The sequence below is a fragment of the Sarcophilus harrisii genome, chromosome X, assembly GCF_902635505.1.
Source record: "Sarcophilus harrisii chromosome X, mSarHar1.11, whole genome shotgun sequence".
NCBI lineage: Eukaryota > Metazoa > Chordata > Mammalia > Dasyuromorphia > Dasyuridae > Sarcophilus > Sarcophilus harrisii.
The window spans coordinates 40293952-40310349 of record NC_045432.1 but is presented as its reverse complement, the minus strand read 5'-3'; the positions used below and the strand labels follow the sequence as shown (position 1 = coordinate 40310349).

At 45.8% G+C, this 16398-nt stretch overlaps 1 protein-coding gene across 1 annotated transcript in view; it reads right to left on the bottom strand.

The window, feature by feature from the left end:
* The window catches only part of LOC100919810 (transmembrane 9 superfamily member 2), a 91131-nt gene extending 80535 nt beyond the window's left edge, over positions 1–10596 (bottom strand). The window contains exons 1-2 of the mRNA XM_031945061.1: positions 10474–10596; positions 9527–10129 (exon numbers count right to left, since the gene is read on the bottom strand). Coding sequence (XP_031800921.1) covers positions 9527–10129; positions 10474–10596 — 726 coding nt within the window. The remainder of the gene's footprint in view (positions 1–9526; positions 10130–10473) is intronic.
* Positions 10597–16398: the final 5802 nt, after the last annotated feature.

The window sequence follows — 16398 nt, the reverse complement described above, 5'->3', positions numbered from 1 at the left end:
CAGTGTGACCCTGGGCAAGTCACTCCATCCCCCCAAAAAAACCCCAACAACTGTATATATACAACTGTCTAAAGATCTCCCACAGGCTGCATACTGATTTAGTTTCAAAAAGTAACATTACCTATGTCCTCCTATATTTTTTCTTTATTTTGTTAACTATTTCCCTGTTACATCATCCAAGGCAGATTGATAATGTCCTATCTGCGTGTGACCCTAGGGTCAGAGATCTGATACCTCTGGCCTACTGGAGAGAGTACTGGACTTAAGGGTCAGGGAGACCCACGTTCTAAGCCCCATTCAAACATTTATTAGTTGTGTGACCCTGGGCAAATCCCTTAGTCCTTGAGCCTCAGTTTCCCCATCTGTAAAACGGAGATAACATAGGCACCTACCCCACAACCTTAAGTTGCTACAGAAATACTATTATTATTATTATTACCCTATTCAGATGAGGATTAGATTCCATGGCTCTGGAGGTAAGTAAAGTAAAGTAAAATAAACTGAATAAAGTAAAAATAAATTTGTCTCTGTCTAAAGTAAAAATAAATAGATTCCTGAGCAAGGGAATAGATTCCCTCCCTGCCCATAGAACACGAGCTCCCGAACAAGTTCAGACTGTCTCATAGAACAGCTACGGCCACACCAGCCACGGGCTCCCGTCCTCGGCCGTCCTCGTTCTCGGCCGCCAACCGTACGGGGGTCCAGACCTGGGCACTCCGATCACATCAGAGACCCTCGTGGCCACATCTCATACTCCCCTTTGGAAGAGCCGAGGAAGTCAGATCACCTCCACATCTCGATGAGGCACTAGGGGAGGCTCTTAGTCTATGGAACAGAGCCTCAGAAAGGTAGAGAACAGAGGGATCGGCTCATTCTGTGAAACAACAGAAATGCTCTCCTCGCCTAGTAGAAGCTAATTTATAAACTAATTTATAATTTATAAGCAGCAGAGACAGCAGATGCATCCCCCTAGTTACCATTGAAATGGCTGCCTCCCATCACTCCTCCCTTGCCCCACAATCTTTCTATCGTTTTAACATAAAACCGCTCAGAGCCCTGCACAGAAGGAACAGGTAGCTATGTTTAGCTAAGTGAAGAGGGAAGGGGCACCGTGACTAAAAAGCAGATATCTGTTTCCCTTACAAAACTGAAGCAGAAGGCGTTCTATTTTTCACGCACCTGGAAAGCTGTCTATTTGCAAAAGAACGCGGCAAGAAATTATTTTGTAAAGCGGGGGCTCTTCTTCTGACCCAAAGAAATGGCCCCCTAAGTCACCGGCTTTAAGCATCTGCACAGCGGCACATGCCTTTCGGAAAGGAAAGCCCAGCACACATCTGCGCTGATAAAATAACAAGACAAACCTTCACTCACTGGAGAGAAACCTCCTCATTGATACCACAGGAAGGCAAAAGAGCCATGGGTCTTTAAATAAAAATACAGTCAAAATGTAAATCAACACATGCTATGATCACTTCTTTTTTCCCTGCTTTTTTTCCCTCTCCCGTGTTTTCTCCCTTTTTCTCTGATTTTTCTCTCCCAATGTGATTCATTAAAAAAAATAATTTTTTAAAAAGAAAAAATACAATAAATGTATTGATTTATGAAATTAGAAACAGCACACTATGGCCATTGAACACCGTTTAGGGAAAGATGAGCAATAAGGGACTTCGTTGTGAATTACAATCGGCCAAACTCTAATTTATAAACGGCAGAGACAGCAGATGCATCCCTCTAGTTAGCACTGAAATGGTTGCCTCGCAGCCTTCTCCTCCTTGCTCCACAATCTAAAGAGACTGAAAATCCAGTCTTCGGGGTAGAATATACAGAGAGGGTCAGGCCGGACTCACCTGGCTCCCGAGCTAAGAGGACAGTCACAATCTAACGTACGACTGGGGACGAGGGGAGAGAGAGGCAAAAACAAAGCAATGTCACCGTGCGAGGGGCTCCGGCCCACTGGCTTCACGTACGTGAGTGTGCTACCAAGAACCACAGAACAGTGCAGCCTCATACGTGCTGAGCCGTGCGCTCTGGCCCCCTCATCTTACAGATGAAGAAGCCGAGTCTCAGAAAGGCCAAGTGCCCTGCCCGGGATTAAACAGCTAGCGCGTGTCTAAGGCAGAATTTAATAATAATAATAATAATAATAGGTAATGGCTAACATGTATGCAGGGCTTTCTATGTGCCAGACACTGGGCTCGGGGCTTCACAATTCTCTCAGCTGATCTTCACAACAACTCTGGGAGGGAGGTGCTATTATTTTCCCCATTTTACAAATGAGGAAACTAAGGTAGTTAGAGGCAAAATGACTTGCCCAGGTGAAAACAGCCAGTAAATGTCTCAGAGACTCCAAGCCCAGCACTCTACCCAGCATATCACTCAGCTCCCTCTCCAGTTCATCAATATAGAATCGCTACATGGCAGAGCTAGTAGGAATCCCGGTGACCATTTAGACTAAATCACTATTTTAGAGCTGAAGAAGCTATGATATAACCCAAAAGGTAAACTGAGGAAAGCTTCTCTTCAGCCCCCAGCTAGGTGGCAGAGAGTAGGCAGGGGCTGCCCTTCGGCACCGGCTTCCTGCTAGTTCCCGCACTGTGGCAGTCCGGCGCTCAGTCTTGTAACAGGTATTGTGGAGGTGACAAAATGAAGAAAATGGCCCGGGAGCAGCTTGTGATAACAGAACAAAACCCATCGATACTGTAGTGACAAAGATAAAACACCTATGGAGGGGGGGGAACGGCTGCCCAGCCTCAGCTTCTCTCACTCTGTCTCCCACAGACATACTCAAGAGGGTCCACTTAATACTCCAGGGTCTTTTCTCCCTTCCTCCTGGTGCCGAAAGGCTGGCCAGCTCCATCCTCACCTGGCCCCCTGAGATCAGCCTCCCTCCTCTTCTTCCCACTCTTGTCTCCCACACCTTTAACTGCTGTTGCTGGAAGTTCCTCCTTAGTTAGACTCTGCAGCCTGCCTGTGATGGTTGGGTTCTACGGGAGGCATCTGCGGGAGGCCACAGTAGCCCACGTCGGAGTCTATGGCACATCCTCATGAGCAGAGTTTTGTATAAAAATATGCTGGACTGAAAAGAGGTAAATATTGGGGGCAGATCTGGAGGAAGGGGTGGGGGAAAGGAGAGAAAAAGTTGGAACAAAAGGATTTGCAACCGTCAATGCTGAAAAATTACCCAGGCATATATCTTGTAAATAAAAAACTATAATAAAAAAAAAGGAAAAAGAAAAAATATATTGGGGGCAGCGTAGGTGGTGCCGTGGATAGAGCACCAGCCCTGAATCATGAGGACCTGACCTCAAATCGGACCTCAGACACTTAACACCTCCTAGCTGTGGGACCCTGGGCAAATCACTTAACCCCAATTGCTTCAGCAAAAAAACAAAACAACAAAAAAGAGGTAAATATTGGATACCATTCAGTGTGATGAAGCTTTGGGGAAATGTCCCTTCTGGAGTACTTTGAAACTCAGTCACAAGGACTCTGTGGGGTCTTAGTGCTCAAACTGTAGCCATCGAGCCCCCAGTAATTGATTCACTTTTAATAAGCACCTATTTGACTCAGCTCAAAGCAAAAGCATTTATTAAAATGGCACAGCATTAATAGCAGTGACGAGCCGTCCTCTCCATAAATCTAGAATGTATTCTGCTACCAAAACCCGGTGGGAGGTTTTGCAAGGGTGAATGTTAAAAACTACCTTTGCCTAGATTTTGAAAATTAAAAATTATTAATAAAATAAATAAGTAAAAACAGTGGGAAGAACAAACGCTGAAAGATGTCCCCCCCCCCCCCCAACACACACAGAGAGAACAGGCGGCCAAGGCGCTTACCATCACCAGCTTCTTGAGATGCACTGCTCCCTGCTGGGAAAGCTGCTACACTATGTTCCCTGGGTTTGTTCAACTGGCACAGGACCTCCTCAGCTTCCCCCCAGCTTGGTTACATTCTGGCCTGGGGCAGCTCCATGGGGGCCCCGGCTCAGCTACATTCTTGCCCAGAGTGGCTCCGTGGGGGCCACATAGCTGTCCCCATGTCGCTGCCCCAGGCTAGAGTGCTGGGCCTGGAATCAGGAAGAACCCAACTGAAATTCCACCTCAGGCATTACCAGCTCTGGGACCCCAAGCAAGCCACTTTCCATTTGCCTCAATTTCCTGTTATGCTTTGGGGATTTGTGAGGAAACTGGGGTTAAGTGACTTGCTCAAGGTCCCACAGCTAGGACATGTAAAGTGTCTGAGGTCAAATTTGAATTCGGGTCCTCCTGGCTTCAGGGCTGGTGCTCTATCCACTGGGCCATTTAGCTGCCCTGCCTCAGTTTCTTCATCTGTAAAATGAGCTGGAGAAGGAAATGGCAAATCATTATCTTTGCCCAAAAAACCCACGAGATGGACCCTACTGGATGGCTGAACAATAACAACATCATCCTGACCTAGGGAATGGCTGTGTATTTTCAGAAAGGGCCAAGAGCCCACACTGAGGACCAGCAGGAACCTTAACGCCCCAAGCTGGATTTTAACTTCAGACAAAACTCTCATCTGCTCACCGGACTATGTGCCGGGCTCTCCTGTGAGCCCTGGGAACAGGTGAACAAAAGGGTCTTAGATAATCTTTTTTTTTTTACCTTTTCACAAGCAGAACCTTCAAAAGTCTGATCCCCTTATAAGGTCCCAAGTGGGCCACTAACACATCTCCCTTGGCTCTCTATTGCTTAGTCTCCCAGTCAAACTCCAAAGCTCTTCACGATCTGGCTCCAGCCTATTGTCTCAGACTCATTAGATGTTACTTCCCTTCAAGCACTCTAGGATCCAAATAAACTGCACCTACTTGCTGTCCCTCACATGACATCCCCCCTTCATCTCTCTACTTTTGAACAAAACATCGCTTTGCCCAGAATTCCCTTCCTCCTCACTCCACTCAATCCCTAGCTTCCTTCCAAGATCAGCTCGAATATTGCTTTTTCTGATGGCTGCCCCCCCAGGTGGTCTTTTCCCCATCATTCAACAACCGCTTTATTTTGATTTCTGGCCAAGGAAAAAACTCTCCAGGCCCAGAGGAATGTACTCGGCATCTGGGAGGAGGTGAGAGGGACCCCGACAGCTTCTGAACTCCCGGCACTTACTTTTCATCTGAGATCCAGGCAACCATAATTCAAATGTTTCACTAAAGCCCAGGGGAAAGATTCTAAATCCGAGGTGAGGGTGGAGTGCATTTCTGGCAGGGGGACAGCTCCCAACAAAGGTAAGGAGATAGAAGACATACTAGTAGAGCTCTCGGTTTTGCTTTCAACTTTTATCAGTGTGGAGGTAAGGTCTGTGACCTTTAGAAAGCATCCACTAAATGTTGGCTAATGAGTAGGAAAGGGGATCACCTCTCCATCTTTGGCCTTAGTCCCCCAAACTGCCTCCTAGTCCTCTCCCCCCAGCCCCCAAAGAAGTTTCTTTCTATACGCAAAGCTGTACCCCAATTCGGATTTTGGCCAAATTTGAGTATGGGAGAGTACCGTCTATATAAAGGGGAATATTTCAAATTTGCTATTTCAAAAGCAAAATAAGTATTCCCCCGCTAACAAAGGGCCCAGAAGTGCGAATGGCTCCATCAAAGCCAAGTGGCTAGCAAGACAATAAACTTGCCTCTAAGGTACAGACTTCATTGCTACCTTTGTCTCACGATCCAAAAAGCAGCCCGAGAGAAATCCCACTGGCTACATCAGGATTGAGCAAATTAAACCAAGAGGAAGTCCCTGAATGAGGGATCTAGCTCGGACCTAGGGAAAAAATAGAGGAACAGGAGAAGCTAGACACCTTCAGCTTCAGGGGGTCAAAGAATAAAGTTTTCTCCTAAATTGAGGATAAGTATCATGGACCTTACTTAAAAAGCAAAGGAGTCTCTCCCAACATGATTCACAAAGAAATCTGTATTAAAAAAAATTAATGCATGTGCATAACCAGGAAAAAAGAAAACAATTTTTAAAAAGGAATAAAAAAATTAATGTCCATTTATAACCAGAAAAAAGAAAACAAATTTTAAAAAATAAAAAATTAATGTACATATAACAGAAAAAACAACAATTTGAAAAAGGAGTAAAAAAAATTAATGTACATGTATAGCCAGAAAAAAGAAAACAGCTTTTAAAAAGGAATTTAAAAAAAAAATCAATGTACATGTATAACCAGAAAAAAAAAAATTTAAAAAAATAATAAAAAATTAATGTACATGTAACAGAAAAAAAAAACAATTTGAAAAAGGAGTAGAAAAAATTTTCTGTATAACCAGAAAAAAAGAAAACAGCTTTTAAAAAGGAATTTAAAAAAATAGATATACATGTATAACCAGAAAAAAGAAAACAGCTTTTAAAAAGGAATTTTAAAAGTGGATGTGCATGTATAACCAGAAAAAAGAAAACAATTTTTAAAAAAAGAATAAAAAATTAATGCAATGTATAACCAGAAAAAAAGAAAGCAATTTTTAAAAAGAAATAAAAAAATCAATATACATGTATAACCAGAAAAAAGAAAACAATTTTTAAAAAGAAATTTTTAAAAATCAATGTACATGTATAACCAGAAAAAAGAAAACAAATTTCAAAAAATAATTTTTAAAAATGTACATGTATAACCAGAAAAAAAACATTTTCTTTAAAAGAATAAAAAATTAATGTGCATGTATAACTAGAAAAAAGAAAACAATTTTTAAAGGGAATTTTTTAAATTACTGTACATTATAACCAGAAAAAAAAAATTGAAGCATAGGAGTACTCTCATGTTCCCAGTGCAGAGCCAGTACAGCTCATTAGAGAGAAAGCCCAGGGATGTTAGTGGCCAGCAGCAGCATCCAGCCCTGCCCCAGCCTGGCTATGGAATGACCCGCTGAGATAAGAGCCGTGCTGTATGAGGAGCTAGCCCTGCTCCACAGCAAAGTGGTCTGCCATCACCCACGCCAAGCTACAAAATTTTTAAGGACTCTCTGGAGAAAAAAAGAGATACTAAAGCCCTGCAGCTGCCTCAGCCATATGGTTTCCCTACCCATATGCCTCTTTAATACTGCTAATTTCCTTCACTTCTCTCCCAGTTTCACCAGCACTCTGGTGGCCCCCCTCTCCCACACCTCCACAGCCTTGGGGATGTGCCTTGGGCCCTCCCACTTGGGGAAGATTTTCCAGCACCAGTGGCCCTCTCAATTCCAACTGGTGGGCTTCTCCCAGAACTCGGTCCTTACTAAGTGCTTACTCATTCCCTCCTCCCTGGACTCAATTTCCCCAACTTCTCCACACACACACCCCCCAAACTGCTTTTCAGGTCTCTTTCATCTGTGGTCTTCCCCCATCAGAATATAACCTCCTTTCGGGCAAACATAGCCTTTCTGCTTATATTTGTCCTTCCAGAGCTTAATATAATGCCCACATAATTAAGTGCTTGATAAATGTTGACTTGAGTGTCTCCTCTCCTTCCCCTCACTCCATGCTGTAGGAGTATAACTGTTGCTCTCACTGTGCTATCTGTTCAACCGTGAACAGGACTCCATTTGCAATTTTCTTGGCAGAGATACTGGGGTGGTTTGCCATTTTCTTCTCCAGTTCATTTTACAGATGAGAACACTGAGGCAGACTAGGTGAGGTGAGCTGCCCAGATCACACAGCTAGTGAATGTCTGGGGCTGGATTTCTTTCTTCAGCTCAGCTTTTCCTAAGTCCAGGCCCTCTATCTACTTTACTGCCTAGCTGCCCTTTCCTCCCACAGCTGACTAAATCCTAAAGAAATGATTTTGAAGTGATTTAAGAAGTGATTTTTAAGGGACCCATGAGTTAATATCAAGAGGCTAGCCATCCACAGCCTTACTCCTGATGAGAACCCTGGAAGTGGTAGAAGCTACCTAGGCACCCGGCCAGCACCAATGGGGCAGGACGACGAACCCAGAAAAAGTATTTCCTATAACCAACACACACACACACACACACACACACACACACACACTGCCCCTCCACGGTGTTTCAGTATTGTCTTTGCATCTCCAGTGTGTGTGTGCATGCTCTCCAGTACAAACACACGCATATGTGTGTTTATATTACGTACATGTGTATGTGCTAGGTATCTTCAGGAGACAACAAATATTGAAACAGCCACCCCTCCCCTTCCTTCCCCTCATATAATGTCAATTCCTTGCTGGCAGAGCCTGCCACCTGTCTTTGTAACCCCAGTGCCTAGGACTGTGCCTGCCACATGGCCCTCACTGCATAAATCTGAAGCCCGGAGGTAAAGGATTTGGCCCACGTCAGGCAAACAGTAAGTGGCAGCGATGCCACTGGAAGCCTAGCCCTCTCCACTAGAATTTCAGACTTCTGCCACATGGGTCACCTGAAATCAGCACAGCCTCCTGAGGGCACCTCGAATTTAAATGTGGCCCATCTAGCCGGAGAAATTAGCAGTCAGGTGCCCAAAGCAAAACCCTCAAGCTTGCATTAAGCTGTCTCCAGGCAGGAGAGGCTTCCCAGGGTTACAGGTTGAAGCCAAAAAAGGGGGGGGGGGGAGAAGGGGGAGCAGTCAGGGGGATGCCCACATGTAACTAGGAGGTCTCCGAATGTCAACTTTCTCCAAGGTGCCCCTTGTGATACCACAGCGGGATGGCTCAAAAGGCTGGTTTTCCAAATAGAGAGGTTTCTTTGATGTTAGGAATAATGAAACGGAAGGGAAAAATCGCTCCAGATTTCAGCCGTCCCTTTATGCTCTCTCTATGGGCCCCGCGGGATATTCCCTCAAAAAATAATCGACGATGCTTCTGGAAGTACATAGAGAGCCAGCTCGGAGTTTCCATCATTGTTTCCTCGTTTGCAAAGGGACTAACGAAGAGAGATCACTCTGTCGTCTAGGAGAGGCTGGAGTGGTCCCGGGAGCTAGGCTGCAGTAGCACTGGGAAGAGCGGGGGGCTTTCAGGGAGTTACCGGGAGGGGGGCGCAAGAAAAAGGGAATCGGTGGACAAATCTCCTAGCTGAGGCTCAGGGGGAAGTGTCACTGTTTGCACAGGCAATTCCGGGAGGGACAGATGGGGGGAGGTGGGCGGAGGCGTGTGGAAGGGAGAGGGCCTGGGAGAAAAGGATGAAGGGATGAGCACTGAACACGCTCCAAGATCTTGACTGGGGAGGCCAAGTACACCTCGGGATTTCTCCCAACAGGTTCAAGGGGAGGGGTTTTCCCGGGCCGGGATCGCCAGCCGCCACCGAGCCCCTGTCCCGGACAGCCCCGTCGGGTCCCATCCCGCGCGGTGCTCTCCTGTTCATCTTGGCCCACCCACTGCGTGAAGTGCGGTCCCATCCGTCCCCGGCTCAGCTATAACGATGCCGTCCAATCATACCTCTTCCCATCCCGTCCCATCCCATCACCTGCGGCGCTGTCCAGGGCCAAGAGGTCCCGTCCCATGCCGTCCCGTCCCGTCCCGTCCCCCACGATCCCATCCCGCACAGGGCCGTCCAGTTCCGTGTGCTCCCCACCCGTGCCCTCTGTGCCGTCTGGGCTGCAGCCGTCGCGCTCACCTTGCAGTTGGAGATCTCTTTGCCCACCTCACAGAAGCTGACCGGAGCCAAGCCGGGCAGGTAGAAGGCCCGGGAGCCCCCGGGGGCCGCCCCGGCGAGCAGCAGCAGCAGCAGCAAGCGCCCCATCCCGAGCTCGGAGGAAACGAGGCGGAGGAAGCTCCCGTGGGTAGCGAGCGTACTCGGGGTTGGGGCTCCGCTACAGCAACTGCGAAGCGCCAGATAATCACGGGCTGGGGGGACGGAGGGGGAGGGCCAGAGGGCTGGGACCGCGCGGGAAATAGGAGGAGGCCGGCGAGGAGGACTAATAGGAGGAGGAAGCGGCAGCTTTGGGGGAGCCGGAGGCGGGAGGAAGGATGGGTCCCGGGGCTGCTGAAGAGAGCCGGGGGAAAGAGGCGGGGCGGGTGCGCACGGTGCGTGCGTGTGTAAGTGTGTATAAGTGTACAAGGGGGGAAGAGAGGGAGAAGGATGGAATGTGTGCCCGCGGAGGGGCGGGGCGGGGTGAGAGGGGGCGTGCCGAGGGATGGGGTAAGTGAGAGAGCGAGCGTGCTCGCGCGCCTGTGAGCCCGCGAGCTCGAGCCTCCCCGGCGCGCGCCTCGGAGCTCCCTGAAACCCAGAAGGTCAGAAGAGGGGCGGGGCCCCGACATGACAATGGCCCGCGCGCTCCTGAGCGTGCCCTCCGCCTGGCACGTGGCGCCATCTTTATTTCGGGCACCAGAGAAGGGGTGATAGCCGACTGGGGAGGGGAAAGAGGGGGGAAGGGGGCACAAAGCATCCCTTCCACTTCTTTCCTGCCCCCCCCTCTCTCTGCCCCCGCCTTTTCCTTTCCACTAAGTTCTCTCTTACCCCTCCGGGACCTCAGGGAGGGGGTTCCACACCCCCTCTACAACCCCCGAGCCAGTTTTAAGGTCTCCTTTTGCCAATAATAGTCTCCCATAGAACAAACCTACATGTGGGGGTGGGGGTGGGGGTGGGGGTGGGTCTCGGGCCAGAACATCCAGGTAGGGAGTTCTAGGCAGGGTGATGGCCGAGATGGGGAGGGGAGGGGGTATTCCCTCACTGATCCTCTCCATTGTGAGAAAAGCCAACTGGGTTCGTTAGAGTGCTTTCGGCCTCCGGGGTCAGGTACACCCTGCGTGTACTGCATTTGAGAGCAAACTTAAGAAAGTTACAGCGAAAGCAGGTGGAGTTGGGAAGGAAAGGACAGGGGTGAGCAGATGGGCTCCAAGACTGGGCAGCAGCCCCTAGGGTGGGGCCCGGGGATTACTGCAGCTTTCTCCTAGCTTGACAGGCTCACTTAAAACAAGAACAAAGGCTTGTTAGCTCGTGACAGACCTCGGGGACCAAACTGGGGCTGGAGCCCTGATGAGGAGGGCTCAAAATACAGTTTACAAATACACGATTCAAAATGCCATTCTCTTTGCCAAAAGGGACATACATGTAGGAGGAAAGGTTATGGACAAAATGAGCTAAAAGAGGGAGTGGGAGTGGTAGAGATGAAATAGATTTGCCAGAGCAATGGCTTTGCCAAGGAAAGGAGTTGGGAAGGAGTGGTTGAAGGAATATGCCATGAGGCCTGAGTACACACCATCGACTGGCAGGTTAAATCCATAGGGAAGGTTGGCAGACTGCCCAAAGTTAGCTATAGGAGAAAGAGGCCATTAAAGGGAAGATGCTATGAGGAGGGAGAGTATCTCATAGAGGACTTAGTTCTGAAAAGGACTTAGCAAAGATCTTCATCACACGGACATCTTTTATAGAGGAAATATCACCTTGGGAGTTTCTCCAGAGAGGAGGGGAAATAAAGGCAAGAACAAAGATGTACTGATTTTTCTTGTGCAGCAAGATAATCGTATAAATATGTAGACGTATACTGGATTTAACATATATTTTTACATATTTAACATGTATTGGACTAATCTGCCAGTTAGGAGAGGGGGGAAGGGGGAAGGAGGGGAAAATGTGGAACAGAAGATTTTGCAAAGGTCAATGTGGAAAAATTACCCATGCACGTAACTTGTAAATAAAAACCTATAACAAAAAAAAGAAACTTTAAAAAATAACAAGGATGTATATGGAGATATTGAGACTGTCTGGAAGATACTAACAAAAGGCAGTCTGGAAAAGCCTGGGTTCCCATCTTAGGTATGTATCTTAATGAAGGCAGTCCAGCCACATCATGGTTGCCCTAACTATGGTAATAAGTCTGGAAAACTAAATTCCCAGGGTAAGCATTCTAGCATTTCCTGAAAAGGGGAAAGAATAAGCTGATTTCAGGATTCATGTCATTGAGACTGCAAAAACAGTAAGAGGAATCCAGAGGGAGAGGTGTCTGATCTAGCCAGCAGGAAGAGGGAAGAGTTAAGGAAGGAAAAAGATACCAGAGGCTTAAAGGACACTTGTTTAAAAAAAAAAAAAAATTGCCAGGACCACATGTCACGGTTTGATTGGATACTATTGTCTTGAGAAATAAATAAAAATAGAAATAATAAAAAAATACACAAAGCATCCCCCTTCTACCCTATGCCCTCCTAGAAGAGTCATCAGACGCTGATTCAGCTCAGTCACTGGAAAGGAAAGGGATGCAAATGGAAGAGAGAATTCAGAAGATGTAGGCAGTATAGAATTGTTTAGAAGAATGAACTTCCTTACCCAAGAAAAAGGATGGAAACTCAGCCGAGTTCATTTCCTCCCCTCCAGGAAAGTTTACTCTGGCCAGAGACTCCAGTAAAAATCATTCTCACAGGAGGAGCCTTGAGGGTCTACACCAAAGTGGATGGAAGGAAAGTGCCAAAATAAAGTAGGAAATCAAGGAAGGGAAATTCCACTGGCCAGGGGATAAGGGAGGGGAAGCAGACAAACAACTGGGAATTCCAGAGAAAGGCAAAAAGGTCAAAGGGAAATAAAAGCTTAGCTCGGATAAATAAACCAATCACAAGATCATATAGATGGAGGGAGAATAAGTAAAAAAAAAAAAAAAAAAAAAAAAACTATAGAAAATCCAGAACACAACAAACAAGTATTATACCCTAAAGGCATTTGGACCAAAAGTATAGATTGACTCATATAGCTAGAGATGGCGATTCAGATCTATCCTCAACTAATCATCTTTGAGTGGTTCCAGAAGAACACAGTGATACACTGCAAGGGGCAGGCAGCTAATGCCATAAGATGAAGGCGATAAATGGGACATTCCTGGGGACCAGCAACGGTGAATGCCTGGGAGAAGCAGGGCAGGGTAAGCATAGGGGAAAGGGAATCTTTGTGGGGATCACAAAACTATAGGCTACATGAAAACGAACTCCACATAAAACATCAAAAGAGGTCGCACCTGAATCATATGAAGGTCATATGAAGACCTGGCCCTTCTCCTTACCCATCCACATGCACAAATGATCCTGACGTGAACTGACTTTCTTCCTCATCAGGAAGAAGCCCATTTGGAAATTATCAGATTTGGCAATTAACAGGCCAATTCTCAGGCCTATCCTGTTGGTATAGAGCGACTGTGAGGATGGAACTCTTTTGGCCATCCCTCTGACCTTAGTGCCTCTTTAAACAACCTTTGTGATATTTGATTAGCACATCAAATCTGATTAGCATATCAGGAGACCTGATCTGCCAGGTACATTCAACCTGGCTCCTTGATTCCCCCACTTTTAAGCTCCCTGGCCCTTCCTCTCTCTTTGACCCTCCCTCCGATCTCCCACCTTTACCTCTCTGGTCTCCCTGACAAACCCCCAAAGCTACATTTCCCCCATAAAAAGATCTGTTTCTCTCTCTCTCCCTCATAGTGCTTTCCCTTTCTTTAATAGTGCCTTTCTCCTTGCTCTAACTCACTCTGGCTAGTCTAACCTGCCAGTCTAATGGCTTACTCCCACCTCACCGAGCATTTCCTTTCTTGTGGTTAATTATGAGTTCCCCTAGGAAATATATCTTTTCCCTTGCTAACTGTACACTCTCCCAACTTTCACATTTGTCACTCATTGTACCTATTTTATCTGTTATTTTGTCTGTAAATTATTCCCCTAAATCAACCTTCCTTTTGGCAAAGAGAATGGCCATTGTGAAGCTGTCACTTTTTCTAATTAGGAATTGCTACCTCGATTCCATCCTGTCTTTTCCAACAAATTGCCCCCACTATTATCCCCACTCTCTCACTAAGATTTAATCTACCCATCTACTGACTACTTCCCTCCCTTGTCACTCCCACCCCCAAAAAACCCTCACCGGGCAGAACCCAAACATCTCAAACAACCCAAACAGCAACACTGTGTGATGGTCAACTATGATAGATTTGACCCCTCGGCAATACAGTGATGCAAGACAATTCCGACGTGGCTGTGATGTAGACACCAGATGATAGCAGATCCCGAAAGTTGGGGGTTTGTTCATGTGAAGAATGCACAAAGGCCTTTCTCTGGGGCAAAGGGTAGATTTAGTTAGAGGAATAGATGGGATACAATAGACACGGGGAGTGGTAAATATGAAATACGGTTGGGAGAGCATAGGAAGGGGTTTTAATAATGAATGGTAGAAAGGACAGGTTCTCGAGTAGGACTTACCATTTACCAGGAGAAACCCCCCCCCCATGAGGTTAGGGCATGCCCTTAGCTGGCAGGCTAAATCCTGAAAGGGACGTAGCACCCCAGAAGAGGTAGTTAGCTATAAGGAGGAGCGGTGGGGTTAGGAGAGATCACGTGGTGTGTGGGTAAGGAGAAAGGCACCACGAGGCAGAGTGCTATGGCAGCCTGACCCAAAGGAGGGCAGTGAGAATGGCATAGCCATAAGTAGATTTTAGAGGGAAAATTTAACCTCAGGGACATGACTGGGATTTCTGACAGGACATGACTGGGATTTCTGACAGGACATGACAAGGTGAAGCTGCTTGAGACCCCTAAAGAGGATGGACCTCAGGGGTTTGACATAACTTGGGGAGGTGGGACCAAGGAGCTAAACTATTCGCTATCAGGGCCTTCTCCCTGCTTGCCTCAGGGATGGATTCTTCAGTTTCTCTCTGTCCAACATACCATTCAGGACCTCTTCAAATTCCAAAAGACTTGTCAGGGGAAATCGACATCTAGAGAAAGAACTATGGAGGCTGGGTGGGGATCGAGGCATATTATTTTCACTTTTTAAAAAATTTGTTTTCAGGATGACTAATGTGGAGATGTATTTGACATGATTGTATGTACATAACCTATATCCGATTGCTTCCTGTCTTGGGAGGGAAGAGGAAGGAAGGGAGTAAAATTTGGAACTCAAAATATTATGAAAATGAAGGTCGAAGGCTGTCTTTACATGTAATTGAAAAATAAATACTATTAAGAGGGGCTAAAAAAAAAAAGAGTAAAAAATAAATCCTCACTGGATCCTTCCATCCCCACTAGCTGCCTTTTCCCTTTCATGGCCAATTCCTTGAGGTCATCTACAGTCAGTACCTATACTTTCTTTCCTCTCCCCCTTTTAAAATGTCTATAATCTAGTTTCTGATTTCATCATTCAACTTAAATTTCTCTTTCCAAAGTTACCAATGATCTAATGGTGAGATTCAGTGGTCTTTTCTTAAGCCTCATTCTTCCTAATCTCTCTGCAGCTTTTGACACTATTAATCCTTCTCTTTTCTTGAACAGGCTTCTCTCTCTTGGTTTTCTAGACATTGTTCTCTCCAAGTTTTCCTCCTACCTGACGGCTCCTTTTCATGATTCGTTGATTGATCTTCATCCAAGTGATATCTGCCAACTCTAAGTATTACCCAGGGTTATATTCTGTGACCTCCTCTTCTCCCTTCATACTCTTTGTGTTTGGCGATCAGCTTCCATGGATTCAATTGTCATCTCTCTACAGATGATTCTCAGATCTCTTTATCTAATCCTAAACTTTTTTCTACTTTGAGTCCACTTTTTGCCTGTTGACCTTCTTAAAATGGATGTTCTGAAACCATCTTAAAACTCAACACATCTAGATTAGAAGGGAAACAATAAACTGGGAAAACATTTTTACAGTCAAAGGTTCTGATAAAGACCTCATTTACAAAATATATAGAGAACTGACTCTAATTTATAAGAAATCAAGCCATTCTCCAATTGATAAATGGTCAAAGGATATGAAGAGACAATTTTCAGATGAAGAAATTGAAACTATTTCTAGCCATATGAAAAGATGCTCCAAGTCATTGTTAATCAGAGAAGTGCAAATTAAGACAACTCTGAGAGACCACTACACATCTCTCAGATTGGCTAAGATGACAGGAAAAGATAATGACCAATGTTGGAGGGGATGTGGGGAAACTGGGGCATTGATACATTGTTGGTGGAGTTGTGAACGAATCCAACCATTTTGGAGAGTGGTTTGGAACTATGCTCAAAAAGTTATCAAACTGTGCATGCCCTTTGACCCAGGAGTGTTTCTACTGGACTTATATCCCAAAGAGATCTTAAAGAAGGTAAAGGGACCTGTAAGTGCAAGAATGTTTGTGGCAGCCTCTTTGTAGTGGCTAGAAACTGGAAACTCAGTGGATGCCCATCAATTGGAGAATAGGTGAATAAATTATGGTATATGAATGTGATTGTTCTGTAAGAAATGACTAGCAGGATGATTTCAGAGAGGCCTGGAATGACTTACATGAACTGATGCTGAGTGAAATGAGCAGGACCAGAAGATCATTATATATATACTTCAACAACACTACTATATGATGATCAATTCTGATGGACGTGGCTTTCTACAACAATGGGATGAACCAAAATCAGTTCCATTTGTTCAATAATGAACAGAACCAGCTATACTCAGCAAAAGAACTCTAGGAAATGAGTGTGAACCACTACATAGCATTTCCAATCCCTCTGTTCTTATCTGCTTGCATTTTTTATTTC